This window comes from Lithobates pipiens, unplaced genomic scaffold, assembly GCF_037356315.1.
Source record: "Lithobates pipiens isolate NorthernLeopardFrog02 unplaced genomic scaffold, aLitPip1_a1.2 Scaffold_18, whole genome shotgun sequence".
Classification (NCBI taxonomy): domain Eukaryota; kingdom Metazoa; phylum Chordata; class Amphibia; order Anura; family Ranidae; genus Lithobates; species Lithobates pipiens.
Genome location: NW_027507758.1, coordinates 86,196,847 through 86,220,087, shown reverse-complemented (window position 1 = coordinate 86,220,087; position 23,241 = coordinate 86,196,847). Strand labels below are relative to the sequence as shown.

Here is a 23,241-nt window from a genome sequence, read left to right as displayed (position 1 = left end):
AATACATCACAGGTGATATCATTTGCTGCTCAGAGATTGCAGTATTCTAGTCTGCATCTCCCCAAGGTAATACATAAAACCTGGCCTGTTAGTGGGCCCTGAAGACAGGGTTGAGGACCACTAGGTTAGATCATTAAATTTGACGTCAGGCCACTGGCGCTATAAGTTGGAGTTTAATTGGCAACCAAGATTTTTTTGAACAGTGCTCCTTAAACAAACTCAGTCCCACTTGCTTTCACTGCAATCAGTGCAAATTGAGAGATTGAGGCCATATCATCCCATTAAAGACATGGTAAAAATGGCACAGTGATTAGAAGGTGGTATTGATCAGGTACCAAGAACATTTAGCATGTGTTCTTATCTGTTGTCCAAACCACTAGTAGAATCTTCAGCAATATCCCTGCTACTTTGCTTAGGCTGCCCAGCTGAAGGCAGCAAAAATTCTGGAAATCTAAAGGTCCATTTATTTCAGGTAATCATTGAAAAAACAAAGCATAACCCGCTCTATCAACGGCAAGAAAATCAAAATTGGCTGCAGCGTGGATGGACACAGTGAAGAACCACTGCACAGTTCTCACTAAAGCCTCATACACACGATAGGACTTTGTACAAACTTTCCCTTGGATTTTTGTACAAAGGGCATCGGCCCTGAACTTGTATTGCATACACACAGCAGGACTTTTTCAGCCAACTTTCACCAAATCATGTGGTTTTTCTGCTCTTTACCGCCACCTTTGGTCAACTTCTGTATTGTTGTCTGATCTTTTGCATTGGTTCTGAGCATGCCTGTTTGTACTTTGTACAAAAGTCCTATGGTTTTCTATACACACGATCAGACTTTGCTCCATCGGACTTTTGTTGCCAGAAAGTTTGTCCGTTCGCACAGCCAACAAAAGTCCGATGAAAACCAAAAAAGTTTGTCCGATGGAGCGTACACACGGTCGGATGTTGCTCCAAAACAGCTAATTTGCATGTTTGTTGTCAAAAAGTCTGATCGTGTGTATGGGTCTTAAGAATAGAGGTATTTCACATAACATGCTTCTGGCAGTCAGAATCAGCTGTTTTAGGGAAAGTTGTGTCCATACATTACCACCCCGTGGCTAATTAATACTTTCTTGTGGACGTGCCTTTATATGACCCGTTTTTTTTCCTTTTTTGTTTATGCTCTAATTGGCTTCAAAATAGGGTGAGCTTGTGGTGCAGAGCACAGCCAGTTGTGTGACAATAGCAAATTAATATTTGCTATTGTCTTCCTGATTCTCTTCCCGGCCAATCAGGAAGTGGGTCTTGGGTATCAGGACACACTTCCTGTTTGGCCAGGAGGAGAAACATACAGTCTAAGCTGAGCTGTTAATATCTCTGTGTGCTGCATCATGCGCAAACTCACCCCACCAGGCAGACGATAGCAGCCGCCAGGGCCATGTTGCTGGTCTGGTAGTAGAGCAGGTGGCTTACCCCCCTGTTGTTCCATTTGGAGATATCTTTGAAGTTCTGCTGGAAGAAGTGGTCAGAGCTACCCGGCTCTTCCTTCCCCCTGCCTCCTAAGGTAAGGCATCTGATTGCCCCATTCACATCCGTCTCCCACACGGGGGGGGGGGGTGTCAGTTTGCCGCCCCCCAAAATATTAAGCACCAGCCTCTACTGGTGCTGAGACAAGTACACACTATAGAGCAGAGGCATAGCTTGAATGAAGCTTGTAGGCCCTGATGCAAAAGTTGGCCTGGGCCCCCCACTATTTCCAACGTGCGTGCAGATACATCCACCAAACGCCAAGATACTCAAAGTGGCTTAGGAGTTTTGAGTTCCCAGAGTTCCTCTTTACAGCAGAGGACAGGGATCACCGCTGGAGAATCAGAGGATAGGGACCCCTGGCAGGTCACTTGGCAGAGCTCCTTTCCCATTCCAGCACTGTATACATCCCTCCCCCCCCCCCCCCCCCCCCACACACACACACTACACAGGGCTGAAATCACATTCCTTTACACACAGTCTGTCAGTCTTCACAGGGTGTATCTGGCTTTTATGTTGCTCTTCTGACCTGTGAAATTCTCTGGTTGGAACAGCAGTGTAGTTGCAGTAGGCAGATATACCTTGTGCAGATCATGGATGTTTTAAAGAAATGTGATTTCAGCCCTGCGGAGAAGGAAAAGTATAGAGTGCTGTAATGGCAAAGGAGCTCAGCAGCCGGGCATAGCATGCAGGGTGGAGGGGGTGGTCCAGGGTCTTTGGGGGGGGGAATTAGATCTGTGAGGGCAAAGCCATGTGACACAAAATCTGGAGCCTGCAGTCCTTCAGGGCCCCCTGAGGGGGTGTTAAGGGATTTGTTTTAGCTATTTCTGAAGGGTTCTCTGTCAGTGTTTGTAGGTGTTGGGGCAAGGTCCCCTCCCGGAGGTGTGTGTCTTTTCCCCAGTTGTCAGGGAAGTGGGGTAAGTAGACATCCCCAGGTGTGGGGGGTACAGATAATCCCAGCTGGTGACTAGGAGACACTGAGCAGTGTCAGACCTCACCAGCACTCTCCTCCTCTTGCCTCACTGAGCTTGGTTACCATTCCATGTTGCCAGCACACAGCGCAGACACTTCCCCATCATGGGCTGTTCTCACCTCGTGCTCCTCTCCATTCAGGAAATGGCTCACAGTTTCTCCCCAGCCAATGGGAACAGAGGCGTGTGGACTGTGGAAGGCAAAGTAGAAGCCCAGTACTGGAGTGTGGCTTTGGGGCCCTAGGGCAGATCGGAGCCGGATTTTGTACAGGATATGATAATATGACAGGGAGGCTGCAGGGGCCTCCTGGAGCTAGGAGCGGGGTTGCAATTGTGACCCCCTGCAACCCCTTATGCTACGCCCATGCTATAGAGCAGGAGAGAGCCATGAACGCCACATATTTTAAAATGTAATTCCACGAGAGCCATGCAATATGTTTAAAACAATTTTTTTTTTTTATCGACTAATTTCAATTATAACTGTCATATCCACGTCATCTCCCCCACTGTAATATCCACATCTCCCCTATGATTGTCTGCTTTCTTACCACTACACAGGCAGGCAGATCCAGGAGCAGTTGAGGCGGGTGATGATGACATCAGCACACCACTCACCTAGGCCGCCGCTGGATGTACCAAGATGGCCGCAGCTCCGGAGCTAGGCCGAAGCTGCGGCCTTTCCTATGGGCTCAATCCACGGATCGGTACACCACGCAATCCGCGGATTGAGAGATGAGAGCCGGATGCAGCCATCAAAAGAGCCACATCTGGCTCGAGAGCCATAGGTTCCCTACCCCTGCTATAGAGGATATACGGGACTTTGTTTGTTTTCCATGTCTGAGGTTTACAGCCAATAATATGGAGGTGGCTTTTCTTTGCAGCTCATATAGTCTTAACACTTCTGAGAAGGCTTTTCACAAGGTTTTGAAATGTGTCTGGAAATGTGTTCCCATTTAGCCGAAATAGCATTTGTACAATCAGGTATTGATGCTGAATGAGAAGACCTGGCCTGTAATCAGCTTTCAAAATCAAATGTGTTCTAAAAACAGGTCATGGCTGTGTGCAGTCAACTCAAGGCCCTCCACACGAAACTAGCCAAACCATGTCTATATGGCGCTGGCTTTGTGTACAGAGGAACAGTCAGGCAGGAACAAAAAAGGGCCTTTCGAAAACAGTGACTTAAATTGTCTAAGGCTGGATTTACACAGGTCTAGCTCCTGTTTGCAGTCCAGTGTACTGTGCGTTTGTGTTCACTGGTTCCAGTGCAAAATTTTCTCTGAATTTGCACCTGAACTGGACCCAAAACGCACAGGACACTTTTCAGTTGCACACCTCAGCCACCCTGGACATGTGTGAAGCGGCTCCATTGAAAAAATCCGGTCACATTCACATATTATGCAGATTGGATGAGGGAGAAAAACACATCCAATTAGCATATATGTGAACCCAGCCTTAAATGTCTTTGTATGCTGTAACAATAACAGTACCCTTCAATGGAAACACCTGAACTGATGGTGTGCCCACATACTTATGATCATTAAGTAGCCCATTAATTTGATTTGTTGTCTTTTCTGGTAAAGAAACGTGGACAATTAAGGCAAAAGCCTCAAAAATAAGAGATAGTTATGACAGGGTAGGCTAATGCTGCATAGTTTCAGGGAAGCAGCCATATATATATTATGCATTGTAAAATACATACTACAATTTCTCTTGGTCTCCTCCACTCTATGTTCTTTGTGTTGATATCAAGCTCTTTTCCAGATCCAATGCTGTTAAGGTTAGCAGAAAAGGCTTCGTCAACAAACAGAGTTCCCTTCTTCAGATGCGAATCTCTCAAGGAATAAAAGTCCTGATTGAACAACTTGCGTGGATTATCCAGAGTGCCATTCCTGACCTGGGTCCTTGGCTGAAGACCAGATATAGAGGAGTTCATAGCAACACTGAGAAAAATAAATATAGTGTATCAGTTTTACATATGAGTTCTGCTGTCAATAAAAATATTACCCATAACGTTTCATAGAGAGATATTAGAGTGAGATGGAGTACCACTCTCTAATAAACATTATCACATCAAGTAAACATATCTACCATCTATTACTATCTTTTTATACTCACTGGAGTGGATTTACTATAGGCAGAAAGATTGTTCACTTTGTAAGGGAATTTTCAATTTGCAATTTGCAAAGCCATTTTCCCATAGCTTAGTGAATGTGGGGAAGCTGTTCTGACTTCCATCTTCAAAAAATGTGCAAGCAAAAATATGGTTCTTTTCATTTTCCTTGCGCATGAGTGTGTATTATTTGCAAAGTGAATTTTAACCGCATTCACTAAGCTAAGGGAAAGTCCTTGTGCTAAGTGATCAATCTATTTGCTTTTAGTAAGTCAACCCTATTGCATACAGGAGGGTAGAGTACCTCTCTTGCTCTTTTTTTTTTACCTTTTTCTGTTGCTATCCCTTCTGTCTGCCATTCCCATTTCATGCAATTAAATATAGATATATTTTATTAGTTGTCCAGTGGTTTTGGTTAGGGATGGGTGAACGGTCCACGCTGAGCATAAGTTCCGGCCAAACTTTCATGGTTCAGTCGTTCGGCCCCCCGAAACGACCACAATGCATTGCAGCACTGAACAGTGCATTGCAAGTCCTGATTGGCTGAAGCAGTGAAAGCTTCAGCCAATCAGGGCACAGAGCATTGTCAGAGTCATGATTGGACACTGTCATCATGACTTTATCCAATCATGGCTCATTCCTGCCCCACAGTATAAAGTATTCTTTCAATGACAGCCATTTTCAGAGTGATTTCGGTGTGGAGATAGATAGAGCAGGGCTCTTAGTTAGTTAGTGTGCTATACTGTGCTATATTGCTTCAATTGTCAGTGTAGAATATTAGTTTAGTGTCAGTCTAGGGATAGTGTGAGTGTAATGAGGGGGATCATAATTCAGCCTTGCATAGTGTGCAGCTAAAGTAGGGACAGCTCAGATAGAGTAGGGACAGCTCACCTCAGATAGTTTCACTGTAGTGTAGTGAGACCATGTCATTCATACATACATTAGTGTAGAGTAGGGACAGCTAATATAGTTTCAGTGTAGTGTAGTGAGACCGTGCCAGTAATCTTGACATTAGTGTATAGTAGGGACAGTTCAGATAGCGTCAGTGTAGTGATGGTTGAACACCGTCTATTTGATTGCGTTACTGCCAGTTAAACGCCATTTACTTCTGCGTGCGTTACTGCCAGTTTAACGCCATTTACTTCTGTGTGCGTTACTGCCAGTTTAACGCCAATTACTTCTGTGTGCTTTACTGCCAGTTTAACGCCATATCGTTTTGTGTTCGTTACTGCCAAGTTAACGCCATATAGTTTTGCGTGCGTTATTGACAGTTTAACACCATATAGTTCTGTGTGCGTTACTGCCAGCTTAACTCCATATTATTTTGTGTGCATTACTGCCGGTTTAACTCCATATAGTTTTGCATGCATTACTGCCAGTTTAACACCATATAGTTGATGGGTCATGAGAATAGACCACTGGTCAGAACTTGCCCAGTATGCTACTGAGTTGTTGGGCTGAACTGCATCCAGCGTGCTTTCAGAACGGGCATTCAGTGCTGCAGGAGGTTTTGTTACTGATCATAGAACGTGTCTGTCCACAGACTCCATGGACCGTTTGACTTTTATAAAAAATGAATCAGTCCTGGATTACCAGCTATGAAGCCCCTGATGCCGATGTTACTGATTAAATCTTTTTGGGATGTGGAATCTCTGCAGGACTTTGAGGCTGCCTAGGTTTGAGGGTGTTCAATCATTTCACCTGGAAGAATGTTTTTGGTATAGGTTTCATGGGCACAATTAACATCCAAAGACCAATTTTTCTGCACCTGCTTGACAGGTGCATATCATTGCAATTATTTACAGCAAGGCCAATTCTTGCATTCATCAAGAGTACCTCTATAGGGTTACGGTGGGAACGCACCAGCGACACCCAAAGACCAATTTTTCTGCACCTGTTTGACAGGTGCATATCGTTGCAATTTTTTACAGCAAGGCCAATTCTTGCTTTCATCTAGGTTACCTCTATAGGGTTATGGTGGGAAGGCACCACCAAAACTCAAAGACCAACTTTTAGGCACCCATTACTTCTATCCAAAGTTAAAGTGACACCAGAATGTATCCTAAAAATCTTTAATCTTGTTCCCAGTGCACTATATTGTGGCCTCATCATACACATGAGCTCCCCAGCTGTTGCTTAGCAAAATAAAGGCAGCTTTCATGTAAAATGTTTTTCTTTGTTGGGCTTTGTAAATGCAAATAAATGCAAATGCTGCAGTAGATTCTAGACAGATAGATCTGCCACTTTACAGGTAAGGGGGTGCCACAGGCACTATATTGGAAGGAATTTTTCATTTGTATGCTTTCATTTTAAAAATCAAAAAATCACTGCTCATTTAAAAATGATGTTTTTCACAAAAAAAATGTTTTGATTGATACATGTCCCCCAGGGTAAGACCCAGGTCACTATAACCATTGTATGCCCAAATATAAGCCTTCAAAATTGGCACTTTAGATTTTTGACGTTTGGGTCCCATTGACTTTAATAGAGTTTGTTATCCGGGTCCGAACATTCACTGTGTTCGAAAGTTCTGGTGCAAATTGAACAGGGGTCCGTTTGGCCCATCCCTATGTGTGGTTGCTTGTTGGCCTGGGGGTAGTGAAGGTGGTCTCTAGTGAAGGTGGTCTGCAGGTCTTTGTCAGTCTGGGTTGGGGTAGATAACTTTGTTGCACCCTGATGTTTAGGCAGGGTTGCTCTTAAATTTATTTGCCAGGTGATTTTCTAGAACCCCTTGGCCTGATGGAAGAACCTATTTATTTGGGTGGAGTCAGGTGATCAGGGTTCTATGCCACCTGGATGGCTGTCTGGATGGACGTGTGTTGTACTGCCCTTGGCTGCTAGGCCAGAGCCTGAGGCCTATCCCAGGGACATCTGGCTGCTAGGCTGTCTGAGGGCATATCCAGAAGCAAGAGAGCAGAATAGGGTTGGGACTGTGGCTTGCAGTCCAACCAAAAGTGCCGATTCTGCCAGCGGAAGAACCTGTCAGGGTCGGAGGTAGAGGAAAAGCGGTTGCCACTAAGAGACCATTTACCTTGTTACCAGGGACCACTGTGAGTAGCTGAACCAAGTACCAGAGCAGTATTCTCACCAACTGGGGACAGTGAAGAATTGGGAAACTTCAGCATGTGTCAAGCCAGGGACCCAGCCAGCAGAGATGGCGCATGCAAAGCAGTCTTGAGTGCCAAGTCAGGGACCGAGCAGGACAGTGGGGTGACGCTGGAGGAGTATCTGTGAGTGCCAAGCTAGGGACCCATCAGGGATGTGGGGGTGACGCTTGAGGAAGATGCTGAGTGCAAAGATTGGAAGAGGGGATCCAGTGGCAGTGGATCAGCAAGTCTAGTGAGAGAGACTGGGAGCCCATTTGAGTAAAGATCTACAAGACGAGATTGTAGAAGAAGTAAAGGAGTTTGTTACAACTTGCGTTAGAAACTGTTATAAGACTGTTGCCATAGGAGACAGCGATCCTACTTGCAAATGTGGTGGATGCTTAAAGGTCAATTTGATCACAAGTGTCACCTTCTTTTCTACTGAATCAAGGATATTGCATAATCCATCCTTTGAATGAAGCATCCCTACGGTCAGTTCCGGGACAAGGTCATCTAGTGCCCCAAGCAAAGATGCCAAATTCCCTTTTCAAGCCAAAATTCTCCCTAACCAATAACCTCTCCTATTCTAGTACAATCTCCTACCCCCGCTATGGAAATACCCCAGCCCAGCACAAATCTTTGCCTCAGCCATCTTCCTCCTAGTATACATTCTATACCCCTCAAACTTCCCCTCTGAGCATAAATCTTCACGCCCCTCTGCCCCCTCTGCCTCCCCTCCCAGTACAAACCCACCCTCAATTTAGCCTCCTAAAATAAATCATATGCCACTGTCGCCCCCAAATTTCCTCTTCCCAGTTCAAATCCTCTCCCACCCCAATCCCCACAAATTCTCTCAACCTCAGCCCAACTCTGAAATTGCTGTCACTAGTCCTGCTAGCTTATAGGTAGGGACTCTTCATGCAGCGCCCCCCACCTCACATAATACCACTGCACCCAGGGCAGCTGTCCCTCCTGCCCACCCCTTTTCCCGCCCCTCCTTAGGGTGGTGGATAAGTTTAGTTTGTGGTGAAGTTACTTCTTCCTTATATGTTTTCTAGTAGTTCGTTATCTGCCTGGTGTGTGAACTTCTCTGTTGTTCTATTGTTCTTTGCTCACACTTGTACTTTATATAAATGACTGCTTTGCTAATGGAATTGCTTTTTGACCCCCATACGATGGACTTGTCTTACTTTGTAAACTAGATTTGTGGTCACCTTTGAAAGTAAAATGTAAAATATATTTCTGATGATTTCTGATGTCAAGGTTTGATACTATGACTGCTTCTCATTTGACAGTTGTATGATGATTTAAACCTAACACAACTATTTGAAAAGAAAGTTGTTACAGGCAGGATACCCAGGTAAAAATAAAGGTAAAACAGCCTAAATAATAAAATTTTTGCAGCCACCACATCTAAGAACTGGTAAGCTGCAATATATTAAATTTTTTTCTTGGGTCCAAATTTACTTAAAAAAGGGATATTAAAGTCTTTTTTTTTCTTTAAAATGACAAACATGTTATACTTACCTGATCTGCGGCTTCTGGCCCCTCCCTCCTGCCAGGTGCCCCCACAGCAAGCAGCTTGCTATGGTGGCACCCAAGCAGACACACTCCCGAACCGCAGCTCTGTGTCTCCATTCGGCTTGGCCCCAGCCCCTCTATCTCCTGATTGGCTTTTGGTCAATCACAGCCAGTGAGCCAATCAGGAGTGCGAGTCTCCAGGGAGACAAGGCTCTTGTGGACATCGCTGGATCAAGAGAGGGTTCAGGTAACTATTATGGGGGCTGGGGGGTTGCTGCACACATGAGGTTTTTTACCTTCATGCATAGAATGTATAGTATACATAAAGGTAAAAAAAAAAACCTTGTGCCTTTACAACCACTTTAAAAAGAATTTGAGTAAAAAAATACAAAAAATTCGGACTCTTTCTCCTTCCTTTCCATCAGCTTTATCATTCAAAACAAACAACTCCAAAAACTTGAGAAAGCTACATCTGTAGTGTACAACAGGGAAGATTTCTTATATACTACAACATTTCTGCTGTTTTCAGACACCAAAGCCTTCCTTCGGGGCATACTACTTAGTGCTGAACCGATGGCATTCTTTTCTGAAAACTCGCTAAACAGGAAGAGCCATGATCATTGACTGACTATCTGCTATAAACCACAATATTTTATCCTCCTTTTACCCTCCTTTTCCAGTGATGTTTTTTTTTGCCAATGTTAAATATTGCTGCAAATTGCAAAAGGACATAAAAGAACAGAGACAATAATTATTATGATTTAAAAAAAAAAAAAAAAACTTGCAGATCTTAATTAATTTTAGATTTCTTGTTGTTAGCTTTGTAATAAATCAGGTACAATCAAACTTTCATTCTTATCAAACTTTGCGTGATAACATCTATGAAGTTGTTGTGCAGTTTTTTTTATGTTTCTTTCTTTGTTTAATTATTATTTTCAGTACTTAAAAGAAATGGAAAAAAGCATTTAATTTTATTCTAAGATACATATATTTAATAACATAATTACCATGCGCATAATATTGCATATGAAAATATAATTTTTAATAGCTAAAGGTCTAAGATCTTTTTCCTGTTTCCCAGTTCTGTTGTATACAGAGAGCAATAGTTCAAGCACAAATTTTACATACCCGAAAACTGACTCCTTCCCTCTTTTCCCCTCTATTTATGCCCCATACGTTCAGACTTTAAATTAGAGAGATAAAAAAGTATGCTGCACTTTTTAATTAAAGAATATCAGTGCCATGGCTGTGTGAAATATTCATTTGTAAAATAAACAATAAACAAAAATATACATTATTTGATAAAAATTTATAAATAAAGCGGAACTCAATGCAGCTATAAAAGACACAAACTGATGCAGCCACATATTCATTAATACATCATTAAATGCATTTTTTCTAATGTTAGCAGTATAGCTACGTGAATTTGACTTGGCATAAGTCTCCTGCAGTTCCTATATAGCAGAGATCTGACTGGCAGAGGGAGGAACAGCACATGAAGCCAATCAGTTACTATATAAACATTTTTTTCTTGGGTTTAGATTTGCTTTAATAAGACGCTAAAATGAGAACAAGAATAATCCATCTCTCTTATTTTTAAAAACAAACAACAAATTTTGCAGTCTACAATGGAGAAGCTTTCTTATGTACTATAAACTTTTTTTTCGTTTTTTTCCTGCACTCAGGTTTCCCTTGAGGCAAGGTGCTGAGTCATTGACGCGCTTTTCTGTAGGAATCAATCAACAGGAAGAGTAGTGATGAATGACTATCTGAATTATGACAAAACATTTATTCCTTCTTCCTTTCTCACTGTTTGTCCTTTTTTATAAAAATATTCAATGGCAAGAATACATTAAACAAAACCTACGCCGAATTTTCATGTTTAGAAAAACAAAATTGAATTTCCATGCATATCAGACATTCGTACTAACTTCTAGAAAAGATAATGAGTGGTGTTTTTCTATATTTTTATTTTTTGTTTTAATTATCATGTTCGGCACTTAAAAGAAATGTAGATATGCATTTCATTTTTGTATACAGGTACATACATTTAATAACATATTTATGTAAAATATTGCATGTAAATACATAATTTTTATTTTACTGAAGATTTAAGGTCCTTTTCATGTGTTTACCCAGCTAATTCTAACTGCTCAGTTGTTTACAGAGTGCAATAGCTCAAAAAGAAGTTACAGATGCCTGAAACCTAAGAAAGATTACTCCCCCACACTTACCTATCCTCTGTCCCCTACAACTATATGGGGGGAAGGGATCACCGCTCCAGGTGGATGTGGACTCTCCTCAGGATTGGAATACCAGGTACAGACCAAGCATATAGCAAATGAGACAAGGAAAAGTTCTAGACAGCCGCACTCCGGAATATAGCCGTAATTGTAAAAAAATCCAAAAATACAAGCGAGAGCATAAAATGGGACAAATGACTGACGCATTTCACATTCAACAATGCTTAATCATAGCTTCAGTTAGCTACAATTAAAGAGGAAGTAAACCCTTCCAAACAACTTGGACCTACAGGTAAGCCTAGATTAAGGCTTACCTGTAGGTCCAAGCAATATCTCCTAAACCTATATGGTTTAGGAGATATTTGCCCGAAAATGGGCACCGCTGTCTACGGCGCATGCGCCGTAGACAGCGGCGCGCAGGCGCACTAAATGCGGCAAATCCATGAATGGATTTGCCAAATTTGTCGACTCCCGTGCGCATGCGCGGGAGTGACGTCATCGCGGCTTCGCCGAGTGGCAGCGGCGGAGCTGCGAGACGCGACTCCCGTGCGCATGCGCGGGAGTGACGTCATCGCGGCTTCGCCGCTGTGATTCGTCGGAGCTGCGAGACGCCACCAGCAACATGGATGCGGCGGACTACAGGGATCAGCGGCGACTTCGCTGGCTCCTGTGTCAGGTAAGTGACACATAATGAGCTACTATGCGATGCATAGTAGTCCATTATGCTTTACCTTTGCAGGGAAAAAAAGAGGAAGTAAACCCATCAGGGTTTACTTCCTCTTTAAGCACTGTTAAGTGTGAAACCCTTCAGCACGTTTGTCCTATTTTCTGCTGAGGCTTGTATTTTTGGATTTGTTAAAATAAAGGCTATATTCTGGAGTGCGGCTGTCCAGAACTTTTCCTTGTCTTATCCCTTACGACTATATACAAACTTTAACTAAGAGAGCGAGAAACTTTCTGAAAGCAGACAGCTTCTGTTGTGCTCTCTTATTAGAAAATACCAGTGACATGGCTATAACAAATATTAATTTTAACCACTTAACAACCGGCCCATATCCGAATGACGGCATACACTGCAATACCCAGTCATACTCTGCAAATACTCGGTGATAGCCAGCCATGCTCAGCTATGCTCAGCCATGCTCGGCCATGCTCGGCCATGCTCAGCCATACCCAGCCATGCTCGGCCATGCTCACCCATACCCAGCCATGCTCGGCCATGCTCAGCTATGCTGAGCTGTACTCGGCCTCTGTATGTTGCCAGGCTGTGGAAGTCTCACACATGTGGTATTGCCATACTCAAAAGGAGTAGGAGAATCTATTTTGGGGTGTCATTTTTGTTATGTACATGCTATGTGTTAGAAATATTGTATAAATGGACAACTTTGTGTTAAAAAAAAAATGCATTTTAACCACTTCCTGCCCGTCGGCCGTCATATGACATCCTTGACTTTGTGTGGGGATATCTGAATGATGCCTGAAGCTACAGGCATCATTCAGATATCAGCTTTTTCAGTCAGTGATTCCCTACACCATAAGAATAATTATAGCAGCACAACAGCACACATTTAAAAATGGTGTTCAAACCACACACGTGAGATATCACTGTGAACATTAGATTTTTTGGCCCTAGACCTCCTCTGTAACTCAAAACATGTAACCAGTAAAAAATTTTAAAGCGTCGCCTATGGGGATTTTTAAGTAGCAAAGTTTGGCAGCATTCCACGAGTGTGTGCAATTTTGAAGGTTGACATGTTAGGTATCTATTTACTCAGCATAACTTCATCTTTCACATTATGCAAAAACAAAATTTTACTGTTTTTTTCCTAAAAAACGTGATTGAAAAATTGCTGCGCAAATACTGTGCGTGATAAAAAGTTGTAACAACTGCCATTGTATTCTCTAGGGTCTTTGCTAAAAAAAACATATATAAAATGTTTTGGGGTTCTATGTAATTTTCTAGCAAATAAATGATGATTTTTACATGTAGGAGAGAAATGTCAGAATTGTCCTGGGTGCTCCAGAAAGCCTGATGGTGCTCCCTCCATGTTGGGCCTCTGTATGTGGCCACACTGTGTAAAAGTCTCACACATGTGGTATTGCCATACTCGGGAGTAATAGCAGAATGTGTTTTGGGGTGTAATTTGTGGTATGCATATGCTGTGTGTGAGAAATAACCTGATAATATGAAAATTTTGTGGAAAAAAAAAAGGAAACAAAAAATCTTCATTTTACAAGGAATTCTGGGAAAAAAATGACAACCACAAAAAACTCACTATGCCTCTTACTAAATACCTTGGAATGTCTTCTTTCCAAAAAGGGGTAATTTGGGGGGGTATTTGTACTTTTCTGGCATGTTAGGGTCTCAAGAAATGAGATAGGCTGTCAGGACTTCAGGTGTGATCAATTTTCAGATATTGGCACCATAGCTTGTGGACTCTATAACTTTCACAAAGACCAAATAATATCCACCAATTTGTACTTATTTTTACCAAAGATATGTAGTAGTATACATTTTGTCCAAAATTTATGAAGAAAAATTACTAATTTGCTAAATTTTATAACAGAAATGAAGAAAAATTTATTATTTTACAGAATTTTTGGTCTTTTTTCTTTTATAGCACAAAAAAATAAAAAACCCAGCAGTGATTAAATACCACCAAAAGAAAGCTCTATTTGTGTGAAAAAGAACAAAAATTTCATATAGGTACAGTGTTGCATGACTGAGTAATTGTCATTCAAAATGTGAGATCACCGAAAGCTGAAAATTGGTCTGGTTTTTAAGCGGGTTTACGTGCCCAGTGGTCAAGTGGTTAAAATAAATATTTTATGTGAATACTAAACAAAAATATAAATCTTATGCCACGTACACACGACCAGACTTATGTCCGACAGACTTTCGAAGGAGTTCTGCCGGAGTTCTGACAGAGTTCTGACGGACTTTCCGACTGAGCGGACTTGGCCACACACAATCACACCAAACTCCGACGGATTAGAACGTGATGACGTACGACTGGACTCGAATAAGGAAGTTCATAGCCAGGAGCCAATAGCTGCCCTAGCGTCGGTTTTAGTCCGTCAGACTAGCACACACACGAGCGGATTTCTGGGTCCGGCAGAGTTCTGGCGGAAAAATTTGAAGCATGTTCCATTTCTAAAGTCTGTCAGACTTTTGTGAATCAAAAGTCCGTTGCAGCCCACACACGATCGAATAGTCTGCCGGAATCATTCCGTCAGACTTTGGATGTTGAAAAGTCCGCTCGTGTGTACGGGGCTTTAGTGTTACTAAACCCACAACAGTAAAATCTGTCTGTATATGCAGAATAGTATGCTTGTTATACTCACTGTGGAACTTAAGGGGTTAATCTTCTGCCTTGTGTAAAAAGACCGTTTTATCCTGTATGCACAGATCATCCCCTCCCTGCACTGTCCATCTGGGAAAGGCAAGCCAGCACAGGCAGAGTAGCCGATCTGCACATGCCCAGTTGCATCTTTTATGCTGGAGAGAACATTTACTTGTTCTCAGAGCTAGCCAGGTCACATGATATTGACATCACAAATGTGGGCCGTGTATACAGGCTGTAGTGGAAATCTCCTCCTACCTGAACTCTCAGCACTGGAAAAAATGTGCAGTTTATCATGTGACCGTGGTATACAGATCATCCAAAAAGGTTAATACTGGTGATATTTGGTATTTTAATGTAAAAAGAAGATTTATAAACCATGGGCACTGCGTGTGTGTGTGTGTGTGGGGGGCGGATTAAGTATTTTCCTATTTCTGGGTTTAGTAATGCTTAAAGCTTGTGTATCTGCAGAGTATCCTTCTAGGTTTTTCCTGAACCTGCTGCCATCCACCGTCCACAGTTCACCCCAAAGACTGTCTGTCAGAGACTTTCAGAGACACACAGTTGCGCTTTTTTAATTACAGCCTGTGCCCACTCCTTCTAAAGCCCCTGTGCTCCAATATTGTTTTGTCATACACTTTAGGTTTAACCACTTCACATCTGGGCAAATTCTGACACTTTTCTCCTACATGTAAAAATCTACTTTTTTTTCTTCTAGAGAATAACTTAGAACCTCCAAACATTATATATTTTTTTAGCAGAGACCCTAGAGAATAAAATTCCGATTGTTGCAATTTTTTATGTCACACGGTATTTGCACAGAGGTTTTTCAAACGCAATTCTTTTGGAATAGAAAAACTTTATTGAATTAAAAAAAAAACACAATAGTTACCCCAATTTTTTTGTAAAATGTGAAAGATGCTGTTACACAGAGTAAATAGATACCAACAATGGCATGCTTGAAATTTCGTCTGCCCCTGGATTGGCGGCAAACTACAGTGCTTAAAATTCTGCATAGGCATCGCTTTAAACATCTTTACAGTCTACCAGTTTAGAGTTACACAGGAGGTCTGGTGCTAGAATTATTGCTCTCACTCTAACAATCGCTGTTTACATACGCGTGCTGGAGTAATGTATGCATTCACATTTGCATGTAAGCCTGGGGGGTGGGGGCGGTGCTTTAATTTTAATTTTATATTATTTATTTTATACAAAACTTTATTGTGAAGACATAGTCATCATCACTTCCTGTTTCTGGGCTCACAGTGGGAGAGGAACGTCCATGCAGCTGATGCTGCCAGTCGCATAACTCCCACGCTCCGCGATTAGACGGCAGAGTCCAGGAGAGGCCATCTGCAGAAGCGATCAAGTGGCTATTTAGCCACTCAAGTCACTTCTGCTACAAAAGGAATCGTCTGCTGAATAGTTCAATATTGGGATGATGACTGTAGTTGCAGGCATCATCCCAGTATAACTACAGCAACCCAAGGATGTCCATGGCAAGTACAACCACTTTTACAACCACTGTGTACACGGTGTACAACCACTTTTACAACCACTGTGTACACGGTGTACAACCACTTTTACAACCACTGTGTACACGGTGTACAACCACTTTGATAACCACTGTGTACACGGTGTACAACGACTTTTACCTACAGGTAAGCCTATATTAAGGTGCTTGAAATATCTCCTAAACCTCCATGGTTTAGGACATATTTACTAAAAAGCCGAGTACCAATTTCTATGGCGCATGCGCACTTTAGAAAGGGCACATTGTACCGTTTCTAATAGGGGTCATGCCATTACTGACGACTTCCATGTGCATGAGCGACGTCATGCGACTCACAGACCCGGAGTTTGTGGCCCCCGGAAGGAAGAGCAGTGAAGATGGACGCTTCCAGCCAGTGGGGACAAAAAACAGGGTTTACTTCTACTTTAAGGCTGAACTCAAGGCAAAAATAAATATTGATGCAGCTACTTATTTATTAATGCATCATTAAATATATTTTTTTATGTGAACAGTGAAGGTACATGAATTTGATTTGGCATAACCCTCTTAGGTTAGCCATACACAATGCGAATCGCATGAACCGGCTGAGATTCAAACTGTGTATGGGTGGGCAGGCTGAATGCACCAAGTTGATTGATCAATCAATTTGGGTGCAACCAGCATGCCGGGTTTTACCTGCGATTATCGCTAATGGCTGCTATAGCCGCTAGCATAAATCACTGTCTTCTCCTGATGGAGGTGGCTTCCCCCCGTCCCCACGCTGGGAGAAGATAATGGCTTGGTAGGAGGGATTCCCCTGTCAACATTGTCTGTGTTGATAGAGGAATCAAGCACATTTCTTTCCTGGTTGCAGGAAAGATATTTGCTGTGTATATGACCGGCCTCACAGTCACTGTAGAAGCAGAACTGGGAGATGGAGAAGCAGTACAAGGACTCAGGAGCCAACCGGTTGTGGAGAACAGAAGGAAGGCAGGAAAAGAAAGAAGGAAGGAAGAGAAAGGAGACAGGGATTATAGAAAGGAAGAAAGAGAAAAGGAAAGAAGGAAGGAAGAGAAAGGAATGGAGGAAGAATGAAAGATAGAACAAACAATAGATAGATAGATAGATAGATAGATAGGTAGGTAGGTAGGTAGGTAGGTAGATAGATAGATAGATAGATAGATAGATAGATAGATAGATAGATAGATAGATAGATAGATAGATAGATAAAAACTTATATGCTGCAAAACATTTTCTTATTTTCCAGAGAAGACTGCACATGGTCTACATAAAGCTTCTGTTGCACTTTATACTGTATATAAAGCTGGTGAAAAGGTATGATTTTACCCAACTAGTCCTGAAGGTCCCTGTGTACGTCCCTCTACTACTTTGAGTAGTCTTCTAAAGCTCACGTTACAATTCCGCTATCCTTTAAATTATAGGAGTATCTCAGAAAAACTCTGCAGGATTCTGCAACCAATTACTTTCTATATCTAAATATAATACTTACATTTTCCTTCCGTCTCTGGAGGACCGGAGAGTTCTTTCCTATGCAGATGTGTAGATATTCTGACTCCTCGGCAGTTGTCTCAGTCTCAGGCTTGCCTGTATAGAACGCCCGGGGCAGTATGAACAGTCTGAAAAGACCAGATCTTACAATGAGGCTGCTACCTGATCACACAGGTAATAGGCAATGTGCAGCTTTTTTTTTTTACCGTAATCCAATGAGAAAGCAGACACGTCAGAACAAGTTATAAACACCCCTCCGGGAAAAACAATGATGAACAAGCACAAAAAAAATATTTACTAAAGTAATACAGAGAATAAAACAAGAAATGTGCAAGTACTATAAGAAGGTAAAACTACAGTTAAAACTATGAATTGGTTTTGATAGGGGAAGGAAACAGAAACAAATAATAATAGGCAAGTGTCCATGATAAAATCATGTAGAAAAATGAAATGTGTAAATTTAACAAAATAAAACATGTCCATAGCTCTAAGTGCAATCTTGAAAAATCAATGAATGCAACAAAGTGTATCAGTGAGTATGTGATTCATCACATCTAATGAACCCTTTTACTGCCACCACCACCAGTTTTACGCACACACCCCTGGCGGCTGCAGGTATCTAGAACGTATGTACTCTCCACCAGTGAACTACCAGCCTTCTAATAAAAGTGACCTAGCAGTAGGGTTGCCACCTGTTCGGGATTCACCTGGACTGTTCGGGTTTGGAATCATGCGTTCCGGGTTTCAGACTGCCTGAAACCTGGACACATTATTCAGACTGGACTATGGCTTCCAGATACATCTGGATTAGAGTTGCTGACTGCCAAAGGGTGAGTGAGCTCACCATCCATCCCTGTCTGTGACCGAAGTCTCCCTCCTTCTCTCTCCTGCCTCTGAGTGAGTACATTAAGGTAAATCAGGGTTCTCAGAGCACCCCTTACATCAGAGTTCCCCTTTACACCAGAGGATGCAGTGTTCCCCCTTACATCAGAGTCCTCTCCGTACATCAGAGTTCTCATTGTTCCCACTTAAATCAGAGTTCCCAGAGCATCCCTTATGTTAGAGTAGCCAGAGTTCCCCCTTACGTCAGAGTCTGCGGAGTCCCGCCTTACAGTGAAAGGGAACTCTGCGGATTCAGATGTAAAGGAGAACTCTGTGGACTCTGATGTAAAGGGGGACTCTTGTTATTAACTTCATATGATTAGAAATGTTATTTAATAGAAAAATATATGTATAGTTTATACTATAAAAAAATAAAAATTGCTGTGTGCCGGGTTTGACTTTAAGAAAAGGTGGCAACCCTACCCAGCAGCTGTAAAGCCACTGATTGCTTTCTGTGTCCCACGCCCCACACCCCAATGGCAACCACCCCCCCCCCCCCCGACCTGCATGGCGGGTGCCAGGGGCGTAACTATAGGGGGTGCAGCAGTCGTGACCGCAACTGGGCCCTGTGATGCAGGGGGCCCATGCAGCCCCCTCTACATATGCTCTTTAGTTGTGCATTCCCCGCATTACCGGTGTGCTCGGCTGGCTCCTCAGAGTACCCCTCTCCTGCTCCATGCATTGCCGCTCAGTCCGATGTCTGTTCTCCCCAGCCAGAGTCCCGCCCCCCCCCCCCCCCGAGCCCGGCCCACACTGCACTGCATACTTCTCCTGGGTAAACAAACTTTAAGCACCCAGATGCAGTGCAGCTCTATGAGAGCCCCCCCAGAGGACATTGCAGGCTTGTCTGCCAGCCCCCCTCCTCCCCTGTCATACACATATGATGAAAGCAGACTAAGTACATGGATTACTGGAAGCATGTCCTGTGGTCTGATGAGACCAAGATAAACTTATTTAGTTCAGATGGTGTCAAGCCTGTGTGGTGGCAACCAGGTGAGGAGAACAAAGACAAGTGTGTCTTGCCTACAGTCAAGCATGGTGGTGGGAGTGTCATGGTCTGGAGCTGCATGAGTGTTGCAGGCACTGAGGAGCTACAGTTCATTGAGGGAACCGTGAATGCCAACATGTACTGTGACATACTGAAGCAGAGCATCCCCTCCCTTCGGAGACTGGGCTGCAGGGCAGTATTCCAACATGACAACAACCTCAAACACAACTTTAAAACAACCACTGCCTTGCTAAAGAAGCTGAGGGTAAAGGTGATGGACTGGACAAGCATGTCTCCGGACCTAAACCCTATTGAGCAACTGTGGGGCATCCTCAAACAGAAGGTGGAAGAGTGCAAGGTCTCTAACATCCACCAGCTCCTTGATGTCGTCATGGAGGAGTAGAAGAGGACTCCAGTGGTGACCTGTGAAGCGCTGGTGAACTCCATGCCCAAGAGGGTTAAGGCAGTTCTGGAAAATAATGGTGGCCACACAAAATATTGACACTTTGGGCCTAATTTGGACATTTTCACTTAGGGGTGTACTCAATTTTGTTGCCAGTGGTTTAGACATTAATGGCTGTGTGTTGAGTTATTTTGAGGGGACAGCAAAGCGGAGCCCTTGACCAATTATGTCTCTCACTGAGAAGCGTGCTCTTATTGGCCAAAGCATGCAGGTCAGGTGTATGCTTTGGCCAATTATTATATAGCAATGCACTGCGGTCTTGCAGTGCATTATGGGGCGCTCAAATTTGCTGCGAACACCCCTTAAAATTTGCTATTCAGCGAACGGGCGACTTGAACTCAAAGCTCATCCCTAAAAGCAGGCAGAGTCAGGCAGGCTGGGTCATACACAGACAGGATGGATCGGGTACGGGGCACAAGCAGGAGCGTGGTCAGGAAACAAGCCAGGTGCGGAACCGATCAGTGAAGCAGGAGCCAATGGAGCAGACAGAAGTAGAGGTCAGAGGACAAGCTGAGGTCAGTGCAAATAGAGTTCAGAGAATGGTCAAGACAAGCCAAGTCGGGTCAGCAACTGGAATCAGGATACAGAATCACATGGTCATAAGATACACAGGAGCCTCAAGACAAAGCAGCACTAACCCAGATTTAATAGCCTGTTTGGTATTCACGGTATTCACACGGGGTATGCGCAATTCCACGTGTGTGCGTACGGGTATGCACATGTGCATTAGCTATTGCCCAATCGCCGGTAAACTATAAAGAACGGGGATCTGCCTTTGTAAATAATTCAACAATGTCAGTTAGTTTCCGATTGTCTGTGGCAATATTGCACTATAAGTCACTGATCATCGCCATTACTAGTATAAAGAAAAAAAATTCATAAATACATCCCAGTTCATTGATGCTACCACTCAATATATGCTTACTGTGATTTTTTTTTGCAAAAACATGTAGCAGAATACATATTGGCCTAAATTTATGACGACATTTTTTTTTTTTTATCAGATATGTTTTAGAACAGAAAGTAAAACAAAATAGTTTATAGTGCAAAAACTAAAAAACACAGAGGTGATCAAATACCACCAAAAAAAAGCTATATTTGTTACATACAGTGCCTTGCGAAAGTATTCGGCCCCCTTGAACTTTTCAACCTTTTGCCACATTTCAGGCTTCAAACATAAAGATATAAAATTTAAATTGTTTACTGAAGAATCACCAACAAGTGGGACACAATTGTGAAGTGGAATGAAATCTATTGGATATTTTAAACTTTTTTAGCAAATAAAAAACTGAAAAGTGATGCGTGCAAAATTATTCGGCCCCTTTACTTTCAGTGCAGCAAACTCACTCCAGAAGTTCGGCGAGGATCTCTGAATGATCCAATGTTGTCCTAAATGACTGATGGTGATAAATAGAATCCACCTGTGTGTAATCAAGTCTCTGTATAAATGAACCTGCTCTGTGATAGTCTCAGGGTTCTGTTGAAAGCGCAGAGAGCATCATGAAGACCAAGGAACACGCCAGGCAGGTCCGTAATACTGTTGTGGAGAAGTTTAAAGCCGGATTTGGATACAAAAAGATTTCTCAAGCTTTAAACATCAAAAGGAGCACTGTGCAAGCGATCATTTTGAAATGGAAGGAGTATCAGACCACTGCAAATCTACCAAGACCTGGCCGTCCCTCTAAACTTTCAGCTCAGACAAGGAGAAGACTGATCAGAGATGCAGCCAAGAGGCCCATGATCACTCTGGATGAACTGCAGAGAACTACAGCTGAGGTGGGAGAGTCTGTCCATAGGACAGCAATCAGTCATACACTGCACAAATCTGGCCTTTATGGAAGAGTGGCAAGAAGAAAGTCATTTCTCAAAGATATCCATAAAAAGTCTCGTCTAAAGTTTGCCACAAGCCACCTGGGAGACACACCAAACATGTGGAAGAAGGTGCTCTGGTCAGATGAAACCAAAATCAAACTTTTTGCCCACAATGCAAAACGATATGTTTGGCGTAAAAGCAACACAGCTCATCACCCTCAACACACCATCCCCACTGTCAAACATGGTGGTGGCAGCATCATGGTTTGGGCCTGCTTTTCTTCAGCAGGGACAGGGAAGATGGTTAAAATTGAGGGGAAGATGGATGCAGCCAAATACAGGACCATTCTGGATGAAAACCTGTTGGAGTCTGCAAAAGACCTGAAACTGGGACGGAGATTTATAACAAGACAATGATCCCAAACATACAGCAAAATCTACAAAGGAATGGTTCACAAATAAACGTATCCAGGTGTTAGAATGGCCAAGTCAAAGTCCAGACCTGAATCCAATCGAGAATCTGTGGAAAGAGCTGAAAACTGCTGTTCACAAACGCTCTCCATCCAACCTCACTGAGCTTGAGCTGTTTTGCAAGGAAGAATGGGCAAGAATTTCAGTCTCTCGATGTGCAAAACTGATAGAGACATACCCCAAGCGACTTGCAGCTGTAATCGCAGCAAAAGGTGGCTCTACAAAGTATTAACGCAAGGGGGCCAAATAATTTTGCACGCCCCACTTTTCCGTTTTTTTATTTGCTAAAAAAGTTTAAAATATCCAATAGATTTCGTTCCACTTCACAATTGTGTCCCACTTGTTGGTGATTCTTCACAAAAAATTAAAATGTTATATCTTTATGTTTGAAGCCTGAAATGTGGCAAAGGTGAAAAGTTCAAGGGGGCCGAATACTTTCACAAGGCACTGTAGTTACATAGTAGGTGAGGTTGAAAAAAGACACAAGTTCATCAAGTCCAACCTATGTGTGTGATTTTATATATTCTTTATTTTTAAATACCATTTACCAGATGCAAATTGTACAAATAATTCACTGTCCAAGCTTGAACATACATTTATGTTAATCATCAACCTATGTGTGTGATTTTATGTTAGTATTACCTTGTATATCCATTGTATGTTGTGGTTGTCCTGGTGCTTATCTATTCGTTTTTTTTTTTTAAATTATTGATGCCCCACGCTGAAACCACCGCCTGTGGAAGGGAATTCCACATCCTTACTGCTCTTACAGTAACCCTCTAAGCAGTTTAGGGTTAAACCGCTTTTCTTTTAATTTAAGTGAATGGCTGCGTGTCTTAT

At 42.6% G+C, this 23,241-nt stretch overlaps 1 protein-coding gene across 1 annotated transcript in view; it reads right to left on the bottom strand.

The window, feature by feature from the left end:
* Window positions 1-17,951, bottom strand: part of LOC143987270 (calpain-13-like) — a 126,314-nt gene extending 108,363 nt beyond the window's left edge. The window contains exons 1-2 of the mRNA XM_077485881.1: window positions 17,787-17,951; window positions 4,180-4,420 (exon numbers count right to left, since the gene is read on the bottom strand). Of these exons, the coding sequence (XP_077342007.1) occupies window positions 4,180-4,413 (234 nt within the window). The 5' untranslated portion in view covers window positions 4,414-4,420; window positions 17,787-17,951. The remainder of the gene's footprint in view (window positions 1-4,179; window positions 4,421-17,786) is intronic.
* Window positions 17,952-23,241: the final 5,290 nt, after the last annotated feature.